The sequence below is a fragment of the Myotis yumanensis genome, unplaced genomic scaffold, assembly GCF_028538775.1.
Source record: "Myotis yumanensis isolate MYYU_CA2020_CCGP unplaced genomic scaffold, mMyoYum1.0.hap1 SCAF_10, whole genome shotgun sequence".
Taxonomy (NCBI): Eukaryota; Metazoa; Chordata; class Mammalia; order Chiroptera; family Vespertilionidae; genus Myotis; species Myotis yumanensis.
In genome coordinates, this window is record NW_027223761.1 from 44353301 (window position 1) to 44380648 (window position 27348).

Genomic DNA, 27348 nt, shown 5'->3' on the forward strand with positions numbered 1-27348 from the left:
ACCAGACATCAGCCTGAAACCAAGGCTTTCAGATCTTCCTGGAACAAGAACCTTCACTTGGTTTTCCACAGAAGTCCTATAAGAGCTCTGCCTCAGAGAAATAAATGACACTTTGGTTCTCCACCCCAGGAGGTTGGTCACTGACCCCGTAGTTACCGTAGCATGGTCAAAGTGGGGCTCATAGTGCCCTCCGATTCCATAGTTCACCACCTGGAGATACTCTGCGTAGGGAGGCTGGACATCAAGGCCTGTGAGGGCAGCAATGCGATGGTCAAGGGTGACCAGCATTGGGTCAACGGTGTCCTTCAGCCAGGCACTAAAACAAATCACAGGTTGGAGCACTAGTGATCTTATGCCAGAAACTATTACTAGTAAATATCTGTGAATGAATGAATGAGAGATGTCAACTGCCAGAGGAAGGAAGACAGGAAGATAGATGTAGATGCCTAATTACCTACTTGCTCCTCATGCTAAGTCTGCTATGCTCCACCTCAACATCCACACATTCATTCATTCAACAAACATTCTCTGAGGCTTCTCACTGAATGCCAGGCCCCATGCTAGGTGCTGTGAAGATTGAAGAAGGCTCAAAGCATGAGGAGCTGGGATACAAAGAGGAAAAAGACAAAACCCTGACTTTAAAACTGCTATGTTTCAGAGACATGTCAACAGCTGCATGCAATGGGGAAAGCTTTGGATTCAAAGTATTAAGAGCAGTCCCTGATCCTTATGTCAGGCACTTAACCTTTAACCTCTCTAAGGCTCACTGTACTCATCTATATAATGGGGATGATAATAATATCTACTTCACAGACTTAGGAAGATTGTGAGATTCAATGCATATGAAGATGATTTGTAAGCTGCATGTGAGTGATTGCAGTAAAACAGAACAATCTCTGCTCTTCTGTCCCACTCCAAGACAAACCAGGATAGGTCAAAGGCCAAAGAGCAAAGTTCAGTCTCTTTTCCTGAATGTCTTGTTGAGGTTCTGATAAAGTGGAGGATTTGGGATCAGAATGTAGGTCCCAAGGAAGTGAGTGCAAGGGAAGTACTGTGCTATGTGCTCTTAGGTTTAAAAGATACTCAAGACAAGGCTGTTACATCAAAAAGGCTCATGGGAGAAGATACACAAGTGTAACTGAGTACAGATCAAGGTAGAGTGAAAAAATGAGAACCAGTCTTTACAGTAAAGTGCTGGGGAGTGTAGAGGAAGAAGACCTCATTCTGACTAGAGCACTGCGGTGAGATGGTGACAAGCGGGCCAAATTTTAAAGGGTGCATAAAAGTTAAGAGATAGAAAAGACATAGGGGTATTCCAGGATGAAGAAACAGCATAAGTACAGACATGGAGGGGTGACAATAGTGTGTACAGAAGTAAAAACAAGAACTATGAGACAATGCTGAGCCAACAGGCTCAGGGCATGTTGGAGAACACACTGGACACCGTGTTCAGAAACCTGGTCTTCACTTTGTGGGTAATGGATGGTCAGTGAAGGTTTGTGGGAGGAAAATGACGTGGCAAATAGGAGTTCAATGGTGACCTTTGAGAGACCAGTTACAGTGACGCTGTGAGGACAGAACCAGAGTTCCAAGGGAGGCAGAGTGATGGGAAGGAAGAAAAGGTAACGAGCATCTCAGTTTCTTTACCTGAAAAGTAAAGAGAAGACCTACTGCCCTAAAGATTAATTTTCTCTTTGACACTGGAATGTCAGAAAGGTTAGAAACGCAATGAAGCTGAGGTCATATGTGTCTTCCAAAGCTTAGAGGACAATTCCTAATGTGAAAGATTCCTAAATGGACCAGACCCAATCCCTCACCTCACTTCCCAGACAGCAAAAACTATCCACCCAGCCTGAGGTCTGGCCTCTGCCCAAGGATGTGTCATCTCATCTCCATGGCTGTGATGGGGACCCTCTTACTGTATCATCAGTCTTGTCCTTACAGTGTAAATAAGGCGCTGCAGTGGGGGTGGCGGGGGGGACAGGGGTGGAAGGAGGGGATCGGCTGGGCTCTGGCAGCTGAATCTGCTCCTCCAGTGAAGCCTTCATGTCCAGAGATCCCAGTCATCCTTCTTGCCTGAACGCTGGCAAGTCATGCTTTGAATATGAGTCAGGACGTGGGAATGGAATCTTGGAAAGTCAAATTACAAAGAGGGATGGGACCGAATTCTCTGGAAAAGCAATCCTGGTTAGAGCAACTAACTACACACTTATTTTTTTGGTTAGGGCAAAGGAGCTTTTTCAAGTGTCTCCCTATGGCTCCTAGTTAAGTCCTCGGACCATATAACGACCTGTGAGAGGCCTTTGGGGCAGGGGAGTGGCCATGTCTCCTGCTCAACAAGAATGTACAGGTATCAACACCAGCTAGAGGCTCTCCGGCAGCATCTCCAATGGCACCGAAGGGCTGCTGCTGGCCTTCATCTGAGCCGCTGGCCAGAAGGTAGGCGGCAGGTCTGGCCAGAGTTCCAGACAAGGAAGGACCCTCTTACCTTTTGCTAATGCGGTACTCCACGGGTATCTGCTTTTCGCCGGATGCCACAACAGATCTCTGCAGCTGACGGGAAGAACAAAGAGAACGTCCAAGTGGTTATGATGCGGAGGGAAGAGCTCCGTCATTGCCATAGACATGCTCTCCCCCACCCCCAAGCATAAACCTAACAATCACCAGTTCCTCCGAATTAAAGGATATTTTGCACAGGATACTAATTTAGTAATAGCTATCGATCTTGAAAATAAGAAGTGACAAATATCTCAGAGTTGAAATAATCTTTAACACTGAGTCTGGTAGACAGTAAGCGCTCAGTAAAGGTCTGTTGAACGGAAACACAGTGATAGTCTAATCCCTTTTGCATCCACACGGCTGTGAGTTCTGTAAGAAAAAGAACTGTTTCTCATTCCTCTTTGTATCCCAGTGTCTGGCACAGGGCCTGCCCGACGGTAAGCACTTAGTGTTTGTTGAATTAAATGAACACCTCCAACAGAAGGAAACTTTCTACCTTCAGTGGCAGCCTATTCCTTCCGAACAACTTTAACAAAGGCCCTTCCTTACAGGGAACAAAAATCTGTTTGCTACAACTGCCCTGACTGGGGGGAGGGGAGCAAACAGGTTTAAAGTCACTAATTTAACTGAATGTTTGGACATAAAATTTACATTATTTATTTTTATTTTTTGTTAATCCTCACCTGAGGATAATTTTCCATTGATTTTTAGAGACAGTGGAAGGGAGGGAGGGAGAGAGATGGAGAGAGAGAAAGAAACATTGACGTGAGAGAGACACACTGACTGGTTGCCTCCTGAACGTGCCCCGACCAGGGCCAGGGAGGAGCCTGCAACTGAGGTATGTGCCCTTGACCGGAATCAAACCGGGGACCCTTCAGTCCATGGGCCAACACTTTATCCACTGAGCCAAACCAGCTAGGGCAGGGGTGGGCAACCTTTTTGTGAGTGCGTGCCAAAACCAGCAAAGTCTCTGACTCAAAATTCTTCTGCGTGCCAACCCTAAACATTTACGCCTACTTGATATCTCTTAAGGTGTACGTATGTGAAGAACCTTGAAGAAATAATAAAATTCATTCGAGTGACAAAAACACAGTATATGATGATGAAAAATACATTTATTTTTTTAATGTATACATGTACACTGATAGTCTGACAGAAAACTTTATGACTCCGTTTGATATTATCAGTGGGACTTTTGCTGCTGCATCACTGATGACAGAGATTTTACATCAGGTTTATATTTCGTGACCTTCAGAGATATGCACGAGCTACTACTTTCATCTGTCAGGCTACTCCTATTACGAGACTTAACAAAATTCATCACTGAGAACAAAGATTCACAATTGTAAATGGAAGATTATAAGAGAGGGTTTCGCGTGCCAGCAAAAGTTACTGGCGTGCCATGTTTGGCACGCGTGCCAGGGGTTGCCCATCCCTGAGCTAGGGCTACATTATTTTTTATATTGATTTTGAGAGAGAGAGAGAGAGAGAGAGAGAGAGAGAGAGAGAAACATTGATGGGGATCGAACCCACAACCTGAATATGTGCCCTGACTGGAAATCGAACCCACCACTTTTTGGTGTATGGTACTATGCTCCAACTGAGCCACATAGACCAGCCAGGGCAACATTATTTTCTTTCTTTCTTTTTTAAAAATATATTTTATTGATTTTTTTACAGAGAGGAAGGGAGAGGGATAGAGAGTTAGAAACATCGATGAGAGAGAAACATCAATCAGCTGCCTCCCGCACACCTCCTACTGGGGATGTGCCCGAAACCAAGGTACATGCCCTTGACCGGAATCGAACCTGGGACCCTTCAGTCCGCAGGCCGACGCTCTATCCACTGAGCCAAACTGGTTAGGGTGCAACATTATTTTCAAATAAAGGGGGTTCTAATTGCAAAAGCACTGTACCAGGGATAGAAGGAAAAATAATGTTTATTTTTATGATGATGCATTTTTTTCTGCATCTGTCATCAGAATATCAGCTTCATGAGGGCAAGGACTTGGTCTTCTGTCGGTGCTGTACCCCCAGGGCCCAGAGAAGGCCTGGAAGGGAGTGCGTGCTCAATACTGGGGAGATGAGCAGGGTGCTGTCTAAAGGCCCAGCCCTGGCACTTTACATGCAGTCAGAGCAGAACTCGGGGCAATGACCTGCACACGACAAAAACCCTGTTCCTTCCCGGAGGCTTCTATGTTATTGTTCCTGCTCTTAAACCAGGTGGATGCCCTTGGAAAAGCCTCTTCCTTTCCTTGGACCCCTTTCCCCAGCCACAAACTGCAGCATGGGAACGACACATGCTTGGGAGTTCCTGTCCATAGCAGGATGCAGGAAGTCAGTAGGTGATGGATATTGCCTCTACCTCAGTGGTTCTCAACCTGTGGGTCGTGACCCCTTTGGCGGTCGAACGACCCTTTCACAGGGGTCGCCTAAGACCATCCTGCAGATCAGATATTTACATGACGATTCATAACAGTAGCAACATTACAGTTATGAAGTAGCAACGAAAATAATTTTATGGTTGGGTCACAACATGAGGAACTGTATTTAAAGGGCCAGAAGGTTGAGAACCACTGCTCTACCTAATCCTCCACCAGTTGTTCCCAGCATCCTCTCTGGAGTTGTTCATTGAAGAGAGGAGAGATGTTCCCTCCTGTTCTTTTAGGGCAACAGCAGTGATTAAAAAAAAAAATCCTAGAGAATCTCTGCTTTCCCACCACCACTATTAAGGAACCACTTTGCACTGACTTCCTTTAACTATTACTTATTGTACACCTACAAATCATTCATTTTGGGGGACAAATATTTATTGGTTGTTCTCTGTGCAAAACACTGTGCTGGGCATTGGAAATACAGCATATGAAACCAGACGTAAGTCATGCAATGGTGCCCTCAGGGGCAAGTACAGGATGCTATGGAAATACTGAGAAGGAGCATCTGGGCCATTCTTATGGGGACACAAAGGCTTCCCAGGATGCCCCAAAGGCAACAGGAATCGTGCAGGTGAAAAGAAGCCAAGGCAAGAGTGTTTCAGGCAGAGAGCAGAGTGTGTGTGGAGGCTCGTGAGAGTATGTCCCCTGCCTGGGGTTGCCCGTTCAGTGCAGTTAGGGAGTTGCGTGCAAGGGGGACATGCTACAGAAAGGGTTGGCAGCAGCCAGGCCAAGGTGCTGGTAATCATTCAAAAGCAAAAGTAACCCATTAGAGAGTTTAAGCAAGGGCTTATCATGGTCAGATTCAACCTTTTAAAGGTCACTTTGGTTGCAACCCGTATGATACAGGGCTAGGCATTTCAAGAAGGACAGTGTATGATCCCAGCTAGTTGACAGTCTCATTGGGGGGACAGGATGCTCACCCATGAAACTTTTAGTGATACCAGACAACATATAAATGGCAGAAAAAAGGAAAGCACCAAACAACTAGTGACAAAGCTTTCAGTTCAGAAGAGGGAGAGATTATTGTATGTTGCCCCCAAAAAGTACTCTGAAAAAATGTTCCTACTGAAAGAACCAATGAAAGTGGTCAGGGCTAAGTGGGTTCAATGGAGGTGACGGGTTTCATCTGAGCCTTTAAGTATGGTTAGAATGTGGATGTGTGTGTGGGGTGGGGGTGGGGGGGTAGAGGCGGGGGTGAGAGCATTCTTTGGGAAAGGCACAGTGACTAGGAAGCAGATAAACTCAACACAAGCCTCTGAGGCGTCTGTGCTCAGCTCCCGTGGGGCAGCTGCCACCACACAAACAGGGCTTATTCCTGGCAGAGCCAAAGACCAGACAGGGATCAGCCACCCAGCAAGACACTTCTGGGGGACAGGGAGTGTGGCAAGGTTTGTGCAAGCTAAATAGATGACCTGGCCATGAGGGATTAAGTGCGTATCTCCGGATGAGCCTTCTGTCCTGTTACTACGGCAACAGAGTTGTTCTCAGGAAAAAGTAGCTGCTGGCCAACTGCTCCTGCTGGCTCCCTGAGAAGCCAAAGCTACTGAAAATACATCACTCAGCTCCCCGGTGGAGCTTACTCATCTCAAACACCTTCTCTACGAAGATTCTATACTTCACTGGAAGGGCTTTTAGGTGAAATGATTATCGCTGCTCTTCTCCCCTCCAGTCCATGCCTGCTGTCAGAATCCTCCTTACTATCTGCAGCCCGATCTCGCCGCCCTCCTGTCTGACAGCTGTCCCCCTGCCTCCGGGATAGAATCCACATCCCGTGGTCTTTACAGCCTCTGATGCTGCCTCCGTGGGCAGCCTCACTCTACCACACCAGCCACGGAGCTTCCCCCACCCCCTGAACACGTTGCACCTCAGGTCCTGGCACAGACTGCTTTGTCTTTGGAATATGCTCTGCCACCTGGTCACTGTGATGAATTTCACGTCCACGGGGAAGCCCTCTCTGTTTCTTCCTCTTCCCTCAGCTACTCCTCACCCAACTGCCTTTCCCTCAGCGGGAGGTTCGCTTCCTATGCTGCCATCACACAGCTCCCTGCACACACCTCTCCGACAGCACACAGCACAGTGTATTGTAGATTTCTATTTCCCCGTTAAGCAGCACGTCCCTAAAGGGGAAGGACCCATATTTAATCTCTGGGGGGGCGGGGGGGCAGCCCCCCGCAGCGTGTCAGCGTGTGGGCACGCAGCAGGCTCCGTCTCCCGACCAGTGAGTAACGGGTGCTGGGTGAACAGCACACCACGACGGGCACCCTCATGTGGGTAGGTCCTGGGCCATTTGTAAAAAGGTGCAACATGTTAGAGTGGAGAGGGAGACTGTATTATAATTTCCCTAAATAATTGCCACATTTTCTGGGCGACAACTAAACGTCCCCTCTACACCGATGTCAAGCTTGGCACCGCGACTTGCAGTGCCTTCCCTGCGGGAGACTCCAATATTCTCTCTCTCAGCGTTGCTTTCACCAACGAAATGTGAACAGAAGTAACGTCTGACATGCCCAAGCAGACGCTCTAAGAGCCAGCCGGTAGTTTGCCATCTCGGTCTGTTTCCTCTCCCACGAGACTGGCAATGTCCCAAACAGAGGCTGCTCTGCAGGCTGGGTCTGAGTGAAGACAGGGGGGCGGAAATGCAGCCAGCCCACCACTGACGTGTAATGGGAGAGAGAAGCAGACTTGTCTGCTGTCCAGGAGATTTCAGTCTGCTTGCTGGCGAATGTAACTGAGCCTGAGAGAACTGGTGCCAGGCGGAGGGCGAGCCGCGTGACCATCACCGCCCCTCGCAGTGCCTGTTCTGGCTCTAGCTTCATGGGGGACCTTAATCAGTCAGGTCCCTTCTCTTCTTGGGGCCCGTTTCCCCCTTAACAAATTAATAAAGCTGAGCTGGATCATCTCTCCACTCTGTAAGTCTGTAAATCTGGACCAGGATATCACTCTTGACCCTGTCATTTCACCCTTTTTTTCTTTTACCAATGACATGGAATGATGGACATTTGGGGAGGATACCTTTTTTTCCGATTAAATTGATCTACAATGAAACACACAGAACTGGAGTGTACTATTCGGTGAGCTTTGACAAATGCCTACAGCTGTGTCCTCCATATCCCTAGGAAGATATTGAGAGCACATTTCAACACCCCAGAAAATCCCTTGTACCTTTCCCCAGCCAATCCCCTCCCTCCAGAGGCAACCACTACGGTGATATTTTTGCACCATTGATCAGTTGTACGGCACAGCTGTCATTTTGAATTCCTGAACCGCTGAAAGGTGTAGTTGCTCAGGCTGTCTGTTCTCCCACTCCTGAGCTCCAGGCCTGTGAAGGCACAGAAGGAAGTTCCTGGCAAGCGTTGGGGACACTCACCCACGGTTTTGCCAGCCCTCTAATTTTCTGAGCCTCCAAGTCACTGACAAAGTCATGGTAGAGAACAACATCGGGCTCCAGGTGGATGACCTCCTTCCGGACGGGCTGCAGCAGCAGGTAGGGACTGGAATTGGTCTCGTAGGAGCAGTGGAGGCTCGGGATCTGGTAGTGAGTAGGCTGGAAGGAAAGGCTGGAGTCAGCATACGAGGAAAGGGTCTAGGAGCTGGCACGAATTTAGGGGAACTACACATAAAAACAGTGGACTGTGGGAGATCCAGAATGCGGTCACTGATGCTGTCCAAGTGAGTGTGTGTTTTTTTCTTAAACTAGCCTTTTTCCTCACATTGCCCCAATTCTACTCTCTCTATAGCCAAGCGGTTCCCCTTTTCTCTTTCTCTGAAAAATCCTACCTGGGAACCCAGGGTCTGACACAACCCCTCGTAGGTGGCTCTGGTCTGCAGGTGGGGCACATTGGGCCTCTGGATGACAGCCTCCGCGACAGCCTGGTTGGCGCTCTCTGCCAAGAGCTTTTCATATTTCAAGACATTCCTGGCCATCCTCTTATTATCCGGGCCTGGAGAAAGCAGAGCAGGGATAATGCAGATTGACAAGCAGTGGGCCCGGGAGTGCTGCCACGGTGTCCCACAGCTTCACTGTCACCTCGACCAGCACCGGCACACCTTGGTAACTCCTGTGTCCCCAGGGACGCAGGAGGATGTGGGGCCCGCACTCCCAGAAGAGTACCAGGTATTTTAAGAAGATTGAATTGGGCCTGATAGATCTGAAGGTGTAAAGGACTTTGGAAAGGAAAGTGGCACTTAACACTCCTAGACCAAGGGATCATCAGGACGGCAGCTCTAGGACAGTGCATGGTCAACTTTTTTTGCATAGGGAATAATCTTCATCCTTTCATTCATTCATTTAGTCATCTATTCAGTAAATCTTCAGCAAACATCTGCTATACACAGATACTGTGCTAGAGCTAACTCCCTAGAGTTTACAGTCTAATGGGGAAGAGACATTAAGTAGTTACAATGAAACATGACAAGCGAGTGCTATGAAAGAGAAGTTGAGAGCCAAACCCTATAGCAGAGGCCTGGCCTATTCCTCCTGGAGAACTGGAAGCTGATTAATTCCTGACTCTTCCAGCTCCTTCAGAATTCCTAAACGGCCTAGACACAGAGCAAAGCAGTATGGGACATGGGGATTCTAGCTTTAGTTCTAGCCCGAGTTCCTGTGGGGTCTTGCGTCTTATTTGTGCCCACTTTGGTGCAAGATGCCCTGTGAGTTGGCAACTACCCCTGGCCTTCTAGCCTCTGTCTATGATTCTCAGAAGAAGGTGCTAAATTGCTCTAATGCTTCCAAAGCATCTTTCTCTGTGGAGCTGGGTGTGCTTCTAACCGCCACCTCCGCCCTGACAAAGGAGGGAAGGAGGGAACAGAAATCACCACCTTTTTTTTTTCTTTTTATAAGAGGAGAAATGGAATTCTGAAGAATGGAAATGATGAACCCAAAACACCAATGAAAATACTGCAAAGCCAGAAATGGAACTGGGAATCTCAATTTGCTGTGTCCTGCTCATCCACCTATAGTAGTGCACAATGTGGGTTCCCTGGGACAGGCAGAGATTTTACCACATCAAGCACAAAAATAAAGGAACAGTGGGTTCTCATTCTGCCTGCACCACTAATTGCCCATGTGTTTCCAGACCATACGGCTACTTCCTTATCCTACTGGTTTGCCAAATTATCAGAATGGAATAACATTACTAAGTGGATTTATTCAAAAGTGATAGATAAATACCACTGTAAAGTCCTACATGGAATATTTTATAACTATTAAAACATTTATTGATTATGTATCTTTCTTTAAATCTAAATATCTTATTAAAGGAAAATCTGGGAAGCCATCTGCTACCAAAATTGTACCCAAAAATATCCAAGCAGAGAGCTAAGCTAGAAAGTCTCTCTCTTGTTCAACTCTGGTGAGGGTCCAAGCTCCATTCTGTGCTAATTGGGCGGGATGCTTGCATAGCAAAGTGAGCCCTGGTTTAAAGGAAGACTGATATCTCTTTGTAGATGTGAATAATCCTGCTGAGTCACTCTCCTTGCACACACAGCTCCCCTTGAGTTCACTAGTTCCCAGGTCTACTTCCCAAACCTGGGTCTTTCGATGTCCCTGAAGAAGCTGGCTCCCAATCCAGGACCTGTTCCCCACTGAATAAATATTAATATATAACTGTTTGGGGAGGGTGAGGGGGGAGGAGGAAAGGACAGATTAGTATCTTCTTTTTAGCATTTTCCAACTCACTTAAACTTCCCCCACACTCACACTCCCAATGCATCAATCAGTATGTAAGACTTAATCCAAAATTAGAAATGTGACTTAGATTATGAAATTAGAAAAATAAAAATAGATAGCTGTATTCCACTTGCAGAGATTAAAGGCCACGAGCCGAAGAGATTTACAGCAACTCAGACCTGTGGCTTCTCTTTTATCATTACGTACTGTAGAGAAGGAACTCCCGGGAGAGGCTGAGGGCAAATGAAACATTTCCTGCCTATAAAAAAAAAAGAAAGAAAAGGGAAAGAGTTTACTGCACTGAGGATATCTCCTCTGACCAAATCAATCAATGGATTTTCAAAAGTATTATAAAATATTCTTACCATAAGCAGATAATAAGACTCATTCAAATGAGCAGCAGACTAGAAATGGGGAGGTTCTCTGTCCTAATTCAGGATTTGCGGCCCTGATGTAAATCAGGTCTCCTCAGTTTCCTCATTTACCAGTGACTTATTACCACCCTTACCGGGGAAGGTAGAAAAATAGGTAAAAATAAACTTTCTTAAAATGTTCTCAAACCCTAAAGCATGCAAGACCATGTAATTGCAGGGTGTTATTATTTGGGTAAATTTCAGTATTAAATTTAATATGAAACTATAAAAGTTTAGTTTCATATTAAGTATGAAAAATATACTTAATAAAGTAGATTTAAAAAGTAATATACTTAGTAATATACTTAATAAAGTATATTCGCTTAGTAAAAATATATTTTTTTCTCCAGGCTCAATACTTTCTGGAGTCGACAAAGTTAGTGGAAGTGTGCTAGGCAGTTAGACAGGCACGAGCAGAGCAAGGACGATAGGCCAGGTACAGAAGGTCACCAGGGTGGACGGCCCTGGGTGCCTGGCAATGGGCAAAACTGGGAAATTCATTCAGACCTGACCTTTCATATTGTTGGTCATAGGGATTAGCCCCCCTGACCTTTCATATCGCCGGTTGTGTGGCTTGGGCCCTAGCCTGACCTTTCCTCCCCTGGTGTGTCACTAGTCATGTGGTATAACCCCCTGGAGGAGGAACAAGGGGCGGAAGAGTGGCCTCATGCGACTCCCATGTTGGCCCTTGCACGAGCACTCCCTTAAGCCTCAACCCCTATGCATATACGCATGCATATAAGCATAAGTGATGGATGTAGACAACAGGGGGTGAGGGTGAGGGCAGGATTGGGGGATGAGGGGACATTGGGGGGGTAAGGACACATTTGTAATATCTTAATCAATAAAGGGGAAAAAAATCTGCACAACAACCTTACCTTTGTTTACCATGTTTTTCTGGGTAACCTCCCATAACTGGCCTCTCCTCATAGCTTTCTTTCTTTGTCTTTAGCTGAAGCTGATATATATATATTTTTTAAATGAAATGAAAGGTCCATGAACAGACATTGATTTCTAACTTACTGGGGGTAAAAAAGGGGAACATACAGGGTCTATAAAACAATGCCTTATGTGTTCTATTACTGTTGCATAAAAAATTGTGCTGTCAGAGCACAAAGAAGGAGAGTCTGTGGAGTCTCAGGAGAACTAAGAAAGACTTCACAAAATAGGTGACATCTGAGCTTTGCCTTGTAAGATGAATAAAATTTACCAGACAAAGCACGATTGTGGGAAGGGAGATTTTGTCAGTGAGTAGAAGAGAAATTTAAGTCATCACAGTGGGGTGGGGACCCCAAATTTGACAATCAGACACTGGATTTAAAACCCCATCTTTCAGGGTAAGCTGCTTTAGTTTAACTTCTCTGAGTCTCTCAGTGTCAATTCTCCATTTTCTTCCTCTATTAAAATTCAATCACTTCCTGCGCTTTGCTGCATCACAGTGATTCGATTTCAGTTTTAATATGTAGCAATTGAGCAAGAAAGTTAGGAGAGGCACCCTGCTAAGTTTTATAACCAAGATCCACTTACCAGAAACTTCCATGAGAGGAACCAGACCATTTGCTGCACTGAGAACAGATATGTTTTGGGAGCAACATGTGGGGTTGGACCGCCCATATCCTCCTCCCTTTTCTCAGCAAAAGGGGGAAAGAAAAAGGAATGTAGGGTGTAGAACTGGTTTATTAGTTTTTGAAACTCTAAGGAATTGGCTCCGCAGTGACTTTTTCAGCCTATTCTTGAAGACTGCACAAAGCAGTTGGGAAATGGGGTTAGCTATGCCAAAAGATGACAGTTCCCATATTTAGGGAAATGAGCTTCCATGTGAGGGACAACAGGTCAAAGATCCACAGTGTCAAGGAAACACTGGAGGAGGCATTGAGCTGGTACTATGGACCAATAAGGCCCGCTCTATAGTTGGACACTAGTCATGTTACAGTTGGACTCGACTGCAGATGGAAGAGGACAGCAATCAAACTTCTTCCTTGGATATTCGCAATATCATGGCACAATATCTGTGAAGAGTTATGAATTGCTGAGAGTGCAAAAGAGTGATCTACATTGACCGTGAACCTACTAAACATGTGCCGATGCAGCTGTTGCTGCTACAGGTGAAAGACTGCCCTCCTACACGGGAGACGATGATTTCAAAGTAGTCAGTGCATTGCAAAGAGCACTGGATTAAGAGTCAAACAGACTTGGACAAGTGAACTTTGTGACAAGTTAGGAATTCTTTGGAGATTTAGTTTACTCACATATGAAATACGGAAATAATAAAATTACCGCCCTGTTCAACTCACATTTGGTCCTGTTAGGAAGACGAAGTAAATTAAGAGACATGAAAATGCTTACAGAATTGTAAAGTGCATATAAAGCATGACATTTATTGTGATGAAAGCAGTGAGTCTCACTCCCCTACCTGGAAATAGGCAAAGGCCAAGTGATCCAAGGCATCCTCGAGACTTGCCTCATCCTCTGTCTTCCACTCTCCGTAAGATCCTCGGAAGAGACTGACGGCCTCCTCCAGCCAGGGGATGGCATGGTAGTAATCCCCCGTGTCATAGGCCACCTGTAGGAAACACAGGCACTATCATTAAAGGCTTAGTCCCCCGGCAGAGGAAAGGACATGACATGCAAAGAGTGGGGGGCCTTTGGAACCCAACAAAGCCAGTTTTCATCTCAAATTCATTTAAATTCAATTTATTAAGCACCTATTACATACAAGGCATTGCACTGGGTACAGAGAAGACACAAGGATACTTGCATTTAAGGAATTTATAACCTGGAGAGAAGACAGATATGAACTCAGGTTAACTATAATACTGGACAGATTGGCATGAATGCTGGAAGGAAATATATATATATATATATATACATATATATATATATATATATATTCTATGCTGGGCAGACATAAAAAAAGGAGGAGGTTTGAGAATCTCAAAAGGTTTCATGGAAGAAGTGGCATCTGAGATGGGACATCCTTGAAGAAGCCAAAGGATTTCAATACACCAAGATTGGGAAGAAGGGCATTTTAAGATGAGGGAATGGTAGAAACAGAAGCCAAAGCAAGAATGTGTTCAAATAACACATTGTGACTGTGGTGTAAGGTGAAGAGAAGCAGGAAATGAACTTAAAAGGGCAGCATGGGCTAAGCTAGTGAGAGTTATGAGTGTCTTGTTTTTAGGAAGATATTGCTGGCAGCAGTGTGAGGAATGGACTAATTCCTTCATTTATTTATTCAATATTTATAGAGTGTTTGTAATGTACCCGGTGGTCCCTGCCCTTAAAGGTCTTAAAATCAAGGGGCTGGTGATAAACCAATAATTGTGACACAATGCATTAGACACTATAATGAAGGTAGACCTGGGAATGGTATGAGAGCTCAGTGCGTTGTTCTATATTAAATGTTGGAATATGGCAACATGTACTAGACATAGCACCTGTCTCTTAATAGTTCACCATTAACTAGAATACCAGAACTGCTAGTGGAATTTCCTGGAAATTGATGTGGGAGACAGCATGGAATTATAAAGTCGCAGAGCTGGGAGGATTCTTACAAAATGATCAAATTCAGGTATAACTTCCAGATAAGCAGAAAGGCAGCAGAATGTAGAGATACCGTGACTCTGCAGCCTAACTATAAGTCAATTCCTATCCCAGGCCTGCACTTTACCTGCGGTGTTATCTCTCTGGTCCTCAAGTTCCCTATTTGTGATAAGACTGAGTTGAGGAATTACGATAAAAAATGACTGAAACTTTTCTGCTAAGTTAACAATTTATTTAAGATTTCCATGAAAAAGATTGAGATAACTGGAATCCTTCCAACCACAGAGATTTAGAAATTTTGAATAAAACATTTATTTATATATTTTCAAGAAAGAATGAAAAATACTCAGGCATCAGAAACAAAAAAGGAGCAGCTAAAAATGCAATAAACTTATGACCAGATGCTGATACTGCCTGGGATGGGGGTAAGTCTTAGTAACCTTGGTACTTAGTAACCTGAGATTGTAATGCCCACATGAGGACAGATGAGTCTTCTGTAGACCTCCCCAAATCTAGGGATTGGAATTTAGACACATTCATAAAACGGTAACCCACTGAAAACAATACCTTAAGAATAAGAGTAGACCAGAAAAAAATCTACCCACTGCCACAAGGAGAAAAGAAAGTTGGTTTGTTTCTGTTGGCTCTGTTTAGGGGAATAAAATAGCTCCTTAGAATATTACTAACCTTCACTTGAGTTTAGGGTGTGAAATTACATTATTCATACAGTTAAGGAACCATCAGGCCAATTAATCAATATAAAAATAGATCTAAGGTCACAGCAAATCAAAACCATGAGTTATCACTTCACGCCTGTTAGAATGGCTATTATCAGAAAGACAAAAAAAAACAAGTGTTGGCGAGGATGTAGAGAAAAGGGAATCCTGTGCACCGTTGGTGGGAATGTAAATTGGTACACCCACTATGGAAAACAATACGGAGATTCTGCCAAAAATTAAAAATAAAACTACCATTAGATCCAACAATTTCTTCTGGGTATTTATCTGAAGAAAATGAAAACACTAACTCAAAAAGATATCTGTACCCACATGTTCATTGCAGCATTATTTACAATAGCCAATATATGGAAACAGTCTAAGTGTTTAGCAATGGACAAATGAACAAGTAAAGTTATATATATATAACACACCTACAGTGGAATATTATTCAGCCATAAAAAGAATGAACTCTTGCAATTTGCAACATGGATGGACCTTGAGGGCATTATGCTAAGTGAAATAAGTCAGATAGAGAAAGACAAATACCATATGATCTCATTTATATGTGAAATCTAAACAAACAAACAAACAAACAAACAAACCCAACCCCATAGAAAGAGAAAACAAATTGGTTGACAAAGGTAGGGGGTAAGGGGTGGGTCAAAAGGTATAAACTTCCAGTTATAAAATAAATAAGGCATGGGGATATAATGTAGAGTCAAAAAAAAGGGGGGGGGGGGGCTCTAAGTCCAGTGATACCACCCGAGTACCTGGAAGAAGAAAATCCAAAACTCTCTGGGGGAATATTCCCACAATTCTGGGCACAGAGATTCTTCTATGGGGGGAAAAAGTCCTGCTAAAAATAACCTCACGATCAAACACAATAAATCCTATCAGGAAATAACTGATCATGAACAAGAATCAACAGACTTAATAGTAGGTAGGGTCAGGGAATTAGACAATTAAGAAATCAGAAAATAGAGTGATCCACTTTAAAATAAACAATGATGGCCCAGCCGGCATGGCTCAGTGGTTGAGTGTCAACCTATGAACCAGGAGGTCACAGTTCAGTTCCTGGCCAGGGCATGTGCCTGGGTTGCAAGCTCAATCCCCAGTGTGTGTGTGTGGGGGGGGGCGGGGGCGGGGATGTGTGTGCAGGAGGCAGCGGATCAATGATTCTCTCTCATCATTGATGTTTCTAACTCTCTCCCCCTCTGTCTTCCTCTCTGAAATCAATAAAATGTATTTAAAATCAATAAATAAAATAAACAATGATGGAGGGAATTGGAGACATGTAGATGAAACACACTTGGCCACATGTGAATAATTATTGAAGTTTATTCTCTGACCCAGCAACACCATTCCCAGGTTTTTTAACCAAGAGCTATGAAAACAAACATCCACAGAAAGACTTCCATAAGAATGTTGCTAGCAGCTCCATTCAAAGTAGGCCATGCTGGAAACAACCCAAGTATCCATCAATAGGAAACTGGGTGAACAGTTTGTGATATATTCATACCATGGAATACTACTAAGCAATAAAAAGGAATGAACTACTAATAAATGCAACAACATGAATGAGTTTCACAGACATAATGTGCTGAGTGAAAAGAGCTGGACTTAGAAAAGCTCATACTCTGTGGTTCAGGACAACGGTTACCTGGTACCTGGGGAAGGTGGAGTAGAAAGGGTGGTGGGTGGTGAGAAGGAAAAGGAGTGAGGCTTTATTTAGCTCTACGTAAATTCTTTTGTAAAGACTTGAGAAAAAATCCGAAACAAATATAGCAAAATTTGAACGTATATCTCATCTCAATGATAGATAGAATTGCTTGTTACAGTATTATTTTACATACTTTTGGTATATTTGAAATGTCTTTCTTTCAAAATAAGTAAATACACACAGAAATAAAGACTGCCATGGAGACTTTCAGGAAGTGACTTACTAAATTTTTAACATACGGTTTCAGACTAAGGAAGGCCTCACCAATGAAGCATATATTGACATGGAACTATTTTAACAGGCGTAAACTGAAATTACCCAGGAACCTGATGATTCAGCTCTAATTCCATTCAGGGTCTCCAATGCCCTAGGAGCTGCATCGGTGAAGAAATTGCTTCGGCATACATCTGAGATTTTGTTGCCTTTGGATTCCTCTAGTATTTTTCTGGTTTCCCGTCTTACATTTAAGTCCTTTATCCATTTTGAGTTTATTTTTGCGTATGGTGTAAGTTGGTGGTCTAGTTTCATTTTTTTGCATGTATCTGTCCAATTTTCCCACCACCATTTATTGAAGAGACTGTCTTGACTCCATTGTATGTTCTTGCCTCCTTTGTCATATTCCATTACCTCTTAAAGCAACAGCACACAAAGAGTATATTGTAAAATGACCTCAAGTGCGCTTATGACTTATGATCAAAGATCAGTTAAATATCTCATATGGGAGCTTCCTGAAGTCTATTTCCTCCAGTAACGTTAGAGTGAATGGCCTGTTTTGTGACACTACTTTAATCTAGTATTTCTAAATTCCCAGGAAATGTACAAGAGATTCCAGAGAGTCTCAGCAGGCCGATTGTCCATGATCTTCCCTCCCATCACCATCTCCTATCCCTTCCCCTCCCCTAACTCTGCTTCTCCTTTCCCCCCAGCTGTTCATCCTCAGTCAGGGTGCAACAGCTAGGGCCGTGGTCGGCAAACTGCGGCTCGAGAGCCACATGAGGCTCTTTGGCCCCTTGAGTGTGGCTCTTCCTAAGCCTTAGGAGTACCCTAATTAAGTTAATAACAATGTACCTACCTATATAGTTTAAGTTTAAAAAATTTGGCTCTCAAAGGAAATTTCAATCGTCGTACTGTTGATATTTGGCTCTGTTGACTGATGAGTTTGCCGACCGCTGAGCTAGGGTGACCAAAGGACCACTTTCCCCAGGACAGTCCCAGTGTACGTTTGTTGTCCTGGCTAATAACACCCCTTCCACTCCCAATAGTGTCCTCAGTAGATGGTCACTTTAGCTATCATGGAAAGAGCCTGGGATTTGGAGTTAAAAGACCCGGGTTCAAATTTTAGTCCTACTTAAAATTGTGAAACCTTAGGTAAGTGCTACACCCTCTCTGAACCTCAGTTTCTTCATCTGAAAATGGGGAATTACAACAAATTTCCAAGTTTGCTGTCAGAATTAGAAAAATGTAAAGAGCAACCGGGATATAATGATTTCATCCACAAGAAAGTAGCCCCTAGCAATGCACCCTCTCTCTGAAAATCGTTACCTTGCCAACTTGGAAGCAGTCATCTGCCGTGAGGGAGAAAAGCCGGCCGGGCCTGTACAGGTCAGTGACCGCGGAGCCGGAGACTCTCTGAAAGACGCCTCGGGCGAGGCCCTTCACACTGAGCATGTACACGTCCTGCAGCCGCATCAGGGCCCTGGCTGCTCCCTCAAGGTCCTCGAAGGCTGGCAGGTCCTGCTCCACCTTCTCGAAGCCATCCTTCAGAGCTGGAAAGGTCATGAAAACAATCCTCCATTCAAAAAAGCAGGCGGTGAGCATTTCATACATGCAAGGCATAATTACCTGTTCACATATTTCGAGAATAAAAAATGATATTTGATTTGCTTTTCTTCTCAGTGGCAAGCACCATTCCTGGCACAGAGTGATGCTTAATACAATCTTCTGAATAAGGAATAAAGGCTTGAGAGTAAAAACTAAGGCACACCCCTTTATCACACTGTTCCCTCCTCTCTGTCTCCAGGAGTCCTGCCCTTTGCAGGGACAATTATTTTCCCTCTTAACTTCCCTACAGTCAACAAACTTGTTCAAATACAAAGCAGAGTAAATTAAGAAAGTGATCCTGCAACAGATCACACTGTAGTGGCAACTTAATAAAACAGAAATTACTAGAAGACATCACTTTTTACATATAGATAAATGGGGTGGTATTTTGGGTTCGATCCAAAATCAAGTGAGGTAATGGATATGAAGGTGCTTTCTAATGTAAAATTATATAAACTTATTAACAAGGGGCCTAGTTCTTTGTGATAATTAGAGCTAAGGAGATCAAGTAATACCTACCCACTTCATTACCCTTCATCGCATCCCATCAGAATCTCTCCCCTTCCCACTGAGTCAGGAGATAGAATCTTCTCTTTACCCTCCAGCCCTCCTCCTCATTACCTCGGGTGTTCTCACTCGCCTCCAGACTATGTACCACATTCCTCCAGTCAGACTGCAGGCGTTTGATGAGAGTAAATGCAAGCAGAGGGTTAGACACAGGGGTTGCTGAATCCTCATGCAAAGAAAGCACCTTGTGATAGAACCTGAAAGAGAGGACTGGGATGATCTCACCTGCCGATGCAGCCAGGCACCTAGGAAAGGCTGGCACGCTGTATAAACATTAAGAGTAGTTAAAAACGAAATGCTGAATCCCTGGAGACTCATGGAATATTGTAACCAATAAGCAAAAACAACAACAACAAAAAACTACCATCACAACAAAAGTAGGTCTCTTCATTTGTTCATTCAATGAGTCAGTCTCGACCAGTCAATTATTGTACATCAGGCATCATGCTAGGGGCTAGAGATACAAAGGCAAGGCAGAGTCCAGCTCTCAAGGAGTTCACAATCCAGAAAGTCTTTTTTTTCTCTCACCATTCTATATTCAATACTTAGAATCTGGTAGAAATGCGAACACATTGTTCAATTAATTGCAATGATTGTGATACATGCTATTGGAAAAGTGAAGTGAGCATACCATGCTATGGAGCGCTATAGTATTTGTAGGCAGGACACCTAACCCAGATGGGAGTTAGAAATATAAGGAAAGAGCCCTGGCTGGGTAGCTTGGCATATTAGGACTAGAGCATTGTCCTAATATGCCAAGGCTGTGGGTTTGATCCCCAGTCAGGGCACATACAAGAAGCAATCAATGAATACATAAACAAGTGAAACAACAAATCCATGTTTCTCTTTCTCTCTCCCTCAAAATCTATAAATAAAAAATTTAAAAAGGAGAAAGAAATATATGAAAGACTTCCCAGAGGGGATGGCAATCCTCTGAAGGATTACAATATGGATAGCTACTACTTATTGAGTCTTCACCATGTATTAGGCATTCTGCTAAGTGCTTTAAATACATAGTCTCATTTAATCCCCCAACAACCCTCAGAATAGATTTGATCATGCCCATTTTACAGGAGAAGAAACTGAAACAAGGCCATACTATTAGCAACAAAACCAAGAATGAACCCAAGCCTGCCGACTCTGAAGCCTGTTCTCAGTTGACTGTGCCATAGTGTTTCCATGGATCTAGAACAAAGAAGGGAGGAAGAATGTTTTTTGAGCCAACAGGGACTAATGTGCACAAAGGCATAGAGGTTTGACATGTATTTGTTCATTCAACAAGTCAGTCTATACTGTTTACTTGTCAGACTCCATGCCAGAAGTTGGACAAGACAGGGGCCCATGCTCAAGGATTTCATAGACAAGAAAATACTCTGTGCCTAAGGAAATACTCATCTCTCTGCCTAAGTTCAATACATACTTCTATGAAAGAATGAATGAAATACTATATTATTCTAGGAGTTAAGAACAAAATTGTGAGTAAGACAGTAACCTTGGTTCTCAGAGACTCACAGTCTAGTGCAGCGGTTCTCAACCTGTGGGTCGCGACCCCTTTGGGGGTCGAACGACCCTTTCACAGGGGTCACCTAAATACATCCTGCATATCAGACATTTACATTACGATTCATAACAGTAGCAAAATTACAGTTATGAAGTAGCAATGAAAATAATTTTATGGTTGGGGGTCACCACAACATGAGGAACTGTATTAAAGGGTCGCGGCATTAGGAAGGTTGAGAACCACTGGTCTAGTGGGTAATATAGACACAAATAATGACATGACAGAAGCAACACCAGACTTCTGAACAAGGTTTGGGGGGAGTATAGAAGGGAGTGATTGATTTGGCCAGAGCAAGTCAGAGAAGATCATCTCTCCTTTCACAAAGGAGGTAATAAACCGAGATTGATGGGGGAATGCAAACATGAGGAAGGGAGGAGGAAGCCTCCTTCTCGTAGGCAGAGGCAGTCCCGAGGATGCAAAGGTACAGAGAGAGAGAGACAGCAGGGGACTTACAAGCAGTTAGTAGTGCTGGAGCACAGGGGGTATTGGCAGTTGGGCAGATCAGACGGGAGAAGTGAGGAGCACCTCATAGGCCTTGCTGAGGAATTTGGTTTTGACCCTGAGTGCAACTAGGAGCCACCAAAAAGTTTTAAGTGAGAGTGGGATATGTTGACATATAAAAGTCTGTGAAAGGGTGGGGAGGAGGGTTCAGAAGTGGAAGTGACTGGAGGCAGAAAGACCAGTTTGGAGGCCATTTCAAAACTGCAAGCAAGAGACCAGGAGAATCGGAACAATAACAGTGACATGTAGACACTGATGATGGCTAATGGGGAATGAAGAGGTAATGTTTTCCAGCATGCTTCCATTTGCAGGAAAGGACAGAAGAGTGGGGCCAGAAGTGACCATCTTCCTCGTTAATTTCTCTCCTCAGATATCCTACAGGAGTGTTCATGTAAGCAAAACATGCTGTCTCCTTTTCTGGTCTACTATTGTTATTCCACTTCTAACAGCGGGATTTATACTATTGAAATGTGTAGATTTTAAAAAGGCAGACTTAAGAGTTCTAGTCCTGCCCTCAAAGAATTTCCCCCTTGTTTTAAAATGATTAATTTCCAAGAAATATAATAACAACAAAGGAAGTAAAAGAAAAGAGTGTGATCAAAGTGAAAAGGATATGGATTTACGTGAATGTGTACAAGAGCACGTGAGAATACAGGAGTTCTTTGGCAAGAGTGGGGACTTCCATGAGCGGAAAGGGATGAAGAATAGAGATGGTGGTTGGGTGGGAGGATTTCCATACCTTCCAGCAGAGTCTGACCTAAAGACTTCTCAAGGGTGGTTCCTGCAACTATCAAACAGAGCTTGAAAATAGAAGATGACTTACTTCACGGTGCTTCCAGGGAGCCAATCAGGATCTGGGTGCCCCAGCGAGGGAATGGGAAGCCTGTCGAATACCAGGGTGTCTCTGGTCCCCAAGCAGGGCTGTTTGAGAGTGGTTATCTTAGGGTTTTGAAACTACACCAGTCTCAGGGTGTGGGTTTGTTTTTTTTTATTACCCATTATTTCCTGCATCAGCTCCATATGGAACTACTTAATGAAAGATATTCCATTGCTCAATGAAAAAACTTCTCAGCAGAGACTTGGGCTTGAGTCCAACCTGAAGAGTAAGTATTCAGAAACAACTGAGGCTGAACGGGCAATGATTTTATAAGACGGTTAGACTTATCCTGACCCAGCCTCCAACTATCCTTCAGTTTCTTCCTCTATAAAATGACAGAGCTGGTCTAGTCTAGAAGGTCTCTCTTCTAGCGTGACCGTTCTAGTATTTCTTTCCACCACCTTTTCCGCAACTGAATAAATAGATTCATCATCTGGTGCTTGAGGACTGATGTCTAACAGGCAACAGAGGAAACTGAGGCACAAAAGGAAAGAGGTAAGGCCATGAGGTGAAGATTGTCCCAAGCCATCAATCAGATCAAAAGCACTACCTCTTTTTCTCTTCGCAGCCCACTTTGCAGGATGGGCTCCGTTTATTTAGCACAGGGGTCTGATCTTCCCTGCAGCACATAATTCAGTTCAGCACTCAGATACATCACTTTTCTGTTACAGAGAGAAAAAAACCCCTATCCACTAATATCCGAGGCTGGTTTGGAATCTAAACGTTGGCCCCATGCCCAGCCTCTGAGCAAATAGCTGGTTTTCAGAGACTGAGTAACTGGATGCTGAATTCAAACCTCACGGTTTCCTAAATGGCAAATGCTGCTGAGAGTGGAAAAGCAGATCCTTTCCTTCAAGAATTTGCACATAAAATGTGCAACCCAATCCCTGCATTAGACGGAGCCTGGACAGATGATCCAACCACAATACATGGGCTATTTTAATTCAATATGTTTCTCCTTCGGAATTCAGAAATGGCTTTGCTTCAGTTCTTCTGAGACATTCAGAATGGTTCATTCTTAGCACAGAAATAACTGCTGCTGGCCCTACTCTTTCAATCTTGGTAGTTTAAAAAAAACTGTACCAATAAAAAGAGCTAGGGCTTAATTATATATATCTATATTATATTTATATATGTAACAAATATATACTATACTAGTATATAACAATATATACTATAACTAGTATAATTTTTATTCATTAATGTGGGTAGAGAGTAGTTTCAACCCCCCCCCCAAAATTTCATTTTTAAATTTAAAAATTCAGAGAAGGATATCAACTGAGGCCCTTAGAAATAACATCTCAAGTCCATGAAATCACCAGATTGGGAGTATAAGAACATGAGCAGGAACCACCAAAATTCTTGCTTTAAAAAGCAAACATTTCACTAGGTTTTAGAGCACTGATTCGAGAACAGACAGTCTCAAAAATATCAAATTATACTTTCTGAAATTACATGTCCGTAAGTCACACGAGAAGAGAATCTAGAATTTTTCTGATTCTGTTTTATTATCTGAGCTCTCACAGTCCTAGTTACTGTTTAGAGCCAAACGTGGGGTCTAGTTTCACTAGTCAGTCTTAACAATCATGAAGACCTAACATTTATTGAGCAATTATTACATTCCAAGCACAATGATAAATACCTTTATATGGTATTTAATCCCTCCAACAACCCTATGGGGGTAGGTACTCTCACTACCATTATTTTACAGATTAAAAAGCTAATGCTTAAAGAGATAAAGAAACTCGCCCAAAGTCAGAGCCAAGGATTCAAATAGAGGTCTATTAAATTGCTGAATCCAGACTCCTAACCATTATGTACTCTGGCTGCTCATAAACCTCAGGTCTGGGTCCTGTCATATCAGATAAGCAAGCAGGAGAACATCACAGCATGATGGGAGGAGAATCAAAAGAGCTGTGTTCTAGTCCTGGATTTGCTACCTACTGCATTTATAATCTTGGATAAAGTCCTTCGGTTTTCTCATAGTTTAAATAATGTCTCATTTGTTTAAGAGAGTAATACAAACCTCCTCCAAAGCACTGCGTGTCAGAGAGAATTAAATGAGAGAAGGTTTGTGCAAAACCTCCCACTTTGACATTGACAGTGGTGATAAGACAGGGAAGCCCTGCCCAGATGCTTTAATCAACAGGCGCTCTTCTGAGCTTGTTCCCTGAGAGGCTGGGCATGGGCGTCAGAGTCCTGACCCTCATCTCCATCAGGACCACCAAAAAGAGGGGTTAGTGTAAGAGAACAAGCACATGGGTAGCCAGGAGCATGTTGGGATCTGAAATCAAAGACAAAAAAGTCTGACTATTTCCCTCAATAAACTTGGACTTCAGTGAATCTAGACCAGCCGTGGGCAAACTACGGCCCGTGGGCCGAATCCGGCCTGTTTGAAATGAATAAAACTAAAAAAAAAAAAAAAAGACCGTACTCTTTTATGTAATGATGTTTACTTTGAATTGATATTAGTTCACACAAACACTCCATCCATGCTTTTGTTCCGGCCCTCCGGTCCAGTTTAAGAACCCATTGTGGCCCTCGAGTCAAAAAGTTTGCCCACCCCTGATAGACCAACGCTTTTCAACCGGTGTGTCACAAGAATGTTTAAAACATGCACTACCTGACTAGTCAGGGTCACTGACCTCCTTTCCTTTAGATTGTCAAATTAAAAAAGGGCAACAGACAACACAACAATAACCATCTGGTGTGAATGAATCAAAATTAGACCTATTTTTTTTTGTCTGATTGGCAAAAAATATATTTTTTGGTGTGCCACAGAATTTTAGGAAGTAGTTTATGTGTGCCGTGAGATGAAAAAAATTGAAAATCACTGATCAAGACTAAGAACAAAATTAAAATATTTTGCTCTGTAAACGTGGGCTTATAGAACATTAGGCAACTATGCTCCTCCAAAGAGTGACAAGAATTATGGAAATCATAATCATTTACTGTTATTATTAATATACACTTACACACATTATACATGTATGTGTGTGTATCATGCCTATTTGAAACTAACAGTGAATTTAAACATGCATCTAATGCTTACATGCAAACTACTCACTTAAGAGCACGTTCCAAATTACATCATCATTCGGTCACCACTGAGTAACAAACATATACTTCCACACACAAACTGATTCTCTTGTTCATGACTCTCTACACAGCCCTGGTGTCCCACACACCTTCTTCCCATGTGCCCCAGAATGGGTATTACCATCACAAACACCCACTCACAACTTTATAAGCAGTACATTTCAGACAGCCTTCTGTTGTCTCAGCTCAGCAGAGGGGCCCATCACAGAAGCACAGTATTAATATGTTCAGATAACAATGTGTTACACCACCATTTCTCACACTGCGGGCTTCTCCATGTCCCAAGCAGAGAAGGCACAGCACATGCTCACACATGTGGTGTCAGATATAATCATTGATCTTTCATAGCTTGACACTGACAGAGTCAGTACGTGATGACAGTGCCCCAGTGTTCCAAGTCTACAGCATTTTATCCCACGGTGTGTAGCACTAGTGCTTGTTGATTATATAGCTGAGTATCTGCTTGTGTGTGCTATACCCAGCATCCTCTAGCACCGGGGTTCTCAACCTTCCTCATGCCGCGACCCTTTAATACAGTTCCTCATGTTGTGGTGACCCCCAATTTCATTGTTACAAATTGAAAAAAATTAAAGCATAGTGATTAATCACAAAAACAATATGTAATTATATATGTGTTTTCCGATGGTCTTAGGCGACCCCTGTGAAAGGGTTGTTCGACCCCTGAAGGGGTCGTGACCCACAGGTTGAGAACCACTGCTCTAGCATCAAGAATGGTTTTACCCAGTATTTTTTTTAATCTTTATTGTTGAAAGTATTACATATGTTCCCCCCCCCATTGACCCCTTCTAGCCCCTGCCTGCCCCTGCCCCCCCGCCCCAGGCCTTCACCACCCTATTGTCTGTGTACCCAGTATTTTCTTGGTGTCAGACACTTCCATACACATATAACACCTCAGTTATCATTTATTTAGAATTTAGAGAGCTCTTCCCGGGGTGAAGAGAAGGGAGAGCTGAAAGCAAAGGAGACGTGGGCATCTCTGAATCCTGATGCTACAGACTCCAAGCTCCTTGAGTCTTGGGTCTTGTTCACCATTTTATCCCCAGGGTCTGGAACAGTGCTTGGCACTCAAACACACGCGTTGAATACATTGATGAAAGTGAAGCACATTCACATAGTGACTTGCACAATCACTAGTACATACTCTGCATCTCTCCCACGGGGATGGTACCCATAGTGCCATGTGCATCCTGTTCCATTGACATGAGCGTCTCCCACGTGGTCACAGAATGTCACCTGACTCATAACAAACACCAATGACCCAGTCACATGGTCAACACACGTATGGCTACAGCATCACACAGTCTCCTCCCCATGGCCCTCTGCTAGCGTCTGGGCATCTCTGTGACACCGAGCCTGGGGGCCCACACCCTGGACACTGTCCTGGGAGGTCCTACTTGGCTCAGAAGCACTCCGCCACACCATCCCACATCTATCTCTGTGTGAGGCCACACTGTGTGACACAGTGTCTCTGGGGTCACCCTCAGCCTCAGTTTCCCCATCACCCCACGCCACACTGTCTCGCCTGGGGTCGCACACAGGGTGACAATGCATCCGGGGAGTCACACCCCCCGCGTCTCAGTCTGACGGGGGCGTGACGCTGGGTCTGAAGTCCCACGCAGGGTGGCAATGAGTCTCAGCGCCACCCCCAGCCTGGAGCACATGTCTCAGTCCCGTCCTGACTCAGTCTCCCCCACCTGCCCCTCACCTGGTCAGGTCCCGCAGCCGCGCCTCCTCCCCGCGCAGGTAGCGCCTCAGCAGCCCCAGCAGGCGGCGCTCGGGGGCCAGGGCGCGCGCCACGCTGGTCAGCGCCGAGAAGGTGTCCCCGCGCGCCGCGGCCCCCGCCGGCGCCCCCGCCCGCAGCGCCAGCACCGCCAGCAGCGCCGCCAGCCGCGCCACGGAGCCCAT

At 44.2% G+C, this 27348-nt stretch overlaps 1 protein-coding gene across 1 annotated transcript in view; it reads right to left on the minus strand.

Annotated features, from left to right (window-relative positions):
- P4HA3 (prolyl 4-hydroxylase subunit alpha 3) overlaps positions 1–27348 on the minus strand; it is a 32129-nt gene extending 4781 nt beyond the window's left edge. The window contains exons 1-9 of the mRNA XM_070425615.1: positions 27149–27348; positions 19439–19581; positions 18539–18762; positions 13428–13577; positions 10809–10860; positions 8711–8874; positions 8301–8477; positions 2489–2553; positions 157–316 (exon numbers count right to left, since the gene is read on the minus strand). Coding sequence (XP_070281716.1) covers positions 157–316; positions 2489–2553; positions 8301–8477; positions 8711–8874; positions 10809–10860; positions 13428–13577; positions 18539–18762; positions 19439–19581; positions 27149–27348 — 1335 coding nt within the window. The remainder of the gene's footprint in view (positions 1–156; positions 317–2488; positions 2554–8300; positions 8478–8710; positions 8875–10808; positions 10861–13427; positions 13578–18538; positions 18763–19438; positions 19582–27148) is intronic.